General features: G+C 42.6%; 1 protein-coding gene across 1 annotated transcript in view; it reads right to left on the bottom strand.

The window, feature by feature from the left end:
* LOC101863481 (probable serine/threonine-protein kinase yakA) overlaps nt 1–1,352 on the bottom strand; it is a gene marked incomplete in the record, with an annotated part of 32,802 nt that extends 31,450 nt beyond the window's left edge. The window contains 1 exon segment of the mRNA XM_013090653.1: nt 550–1,352. Coding sequence (XP_012946107.1) covers nt 550–880 — 331 coding nt within the window.
* Between the last annotated feature and the right edge of the window lie 109 nt (nt 1,353–1,461).

The following is a 1,461-nucleotide window of genomic DNA, read 5'->3' as shown; positions in this document are numbered from 1 at the left end:
AGATAGATAGATAGATAGATAGATAGATAGATAGATAGATAGATAGATAGATAGACAGATAGATAGATAGAGAAGGAGGGAGAAATCGAAAGCGTGTTTTAAGATTAGTTTTAAGACGAGTTTAACGGACCCTTGCAACACAGTTAGGCCATATAAGCCCCGAAGATAAGAGTTGTCACCAGAGAGTAACACGTAAAGAATAAAAGGAAGAGAGATAATGATGAAAGACGGCTGATAGGACGGAAGGAGCAAACTACCTCAGAGTACCAGCCACTCATCCACAGAAAGGGGGTGCGAGAATGGCGTTGTCAAAAACAGCAACAACAGCAACAATAAAGGCAATGGTAAAAGAAACAACAACAACAACAACAACAACAACAGCAGCAGCAGCAGCAACAAGAACAACAACAACAGCAACAGCAACAGCAACAACAACAACAACAACAACAAGGATACGCCCAGACAAGGGTCACCCAGCACAAAGCAGCCGTAGACAGTGACAACACCCAACCAGGGGACACACGTTACTAGATCTAGACCGTGACATACCGACGCCGAATAAATCCTGCAGGACTCCGTTCCAGTTGGTCTGAGATCGAAACCTCTCGTCCTGTGGCGGCAACGCGGCGGTGGGTGTCCGAGTCTGATACCGCCGCTGCTGCTGCTGCTGCTGATACTGCTGTTGTTGCTGTTGCTGTTGTAGCAGATGATGTTGATAATTGTGCTGCAGCTGTTGCAGGTGCGGTTGTTTCTGTTGGTACCCATGCTGCTGCAGCACCACCCCGTGAGTACTGTCCTGCTGCCCGTCTATCTGCTCTTGGGGTATGCGATCTCCCATACCGGAAGTCTGATCGCCTTTACGGAAACGAAATTTTTCCATTACGTCAACGTGTTATAAATAGCACAACTCACAGCTGTCATCTGAAATAACGGGTAACCTTAATCCTTTCCTCGTCCGTTCTACATGGGCTCGGCACAGCTATCTTGCACATCTCAAGGGACAATAAAGTTACTTTCCTCTTTTTAGAAACAAAACCAATGTATAGGCAATAGTATATTTTGCAATATATCTAAAACAGGTCCTTGTGTTACACGACAAGGCTTCAATGGTTAAACTCACGAGTCAAAAGTCTCTAAAAGGACGACCCTGCTTTCATAAGAATTAGACACGAGTTAGCGAAAATATGTCTGGAACTTGGATTTAATCACATGAATAGTTGCAAATACCCAAGACCGAAATTATCTGAGAGTTGACATGAATTGCTCGCGCTTTGCATGATATGTAGAACACACCTATGGCAAACCTCCAAACCGAACATAAACACTTGGGTCAATGAACGTGCACGTTGTATGCCATCTATAAAAGCAAAAAAATGTGCGTGTCGTATAATATATTATTATTATTATCATTATTACTTTTATCATGATTATTATGATTATTATGGTTATTATTACTATTAT

The sequence above is a fragment of the Aplysia californica genome, unplaced genomic scaffold (genome assembly GCF_000002075.1).
Source record: "Aplysia californica isolate F4 #8 unplaced genomic scaffold, AplCal3.0 scaffold01393, whole genome shotgun sequence".
Classification (NCBI taxonomy): Eukaryota; Metazoa; Mollusca; class Gastropoda; order Aplysiida; family Aplysiidae; genus Aplysia; species Aplysia californica.
This window is presented reverse-complemented; position numbering and strand designations above follow the sequence as displayed.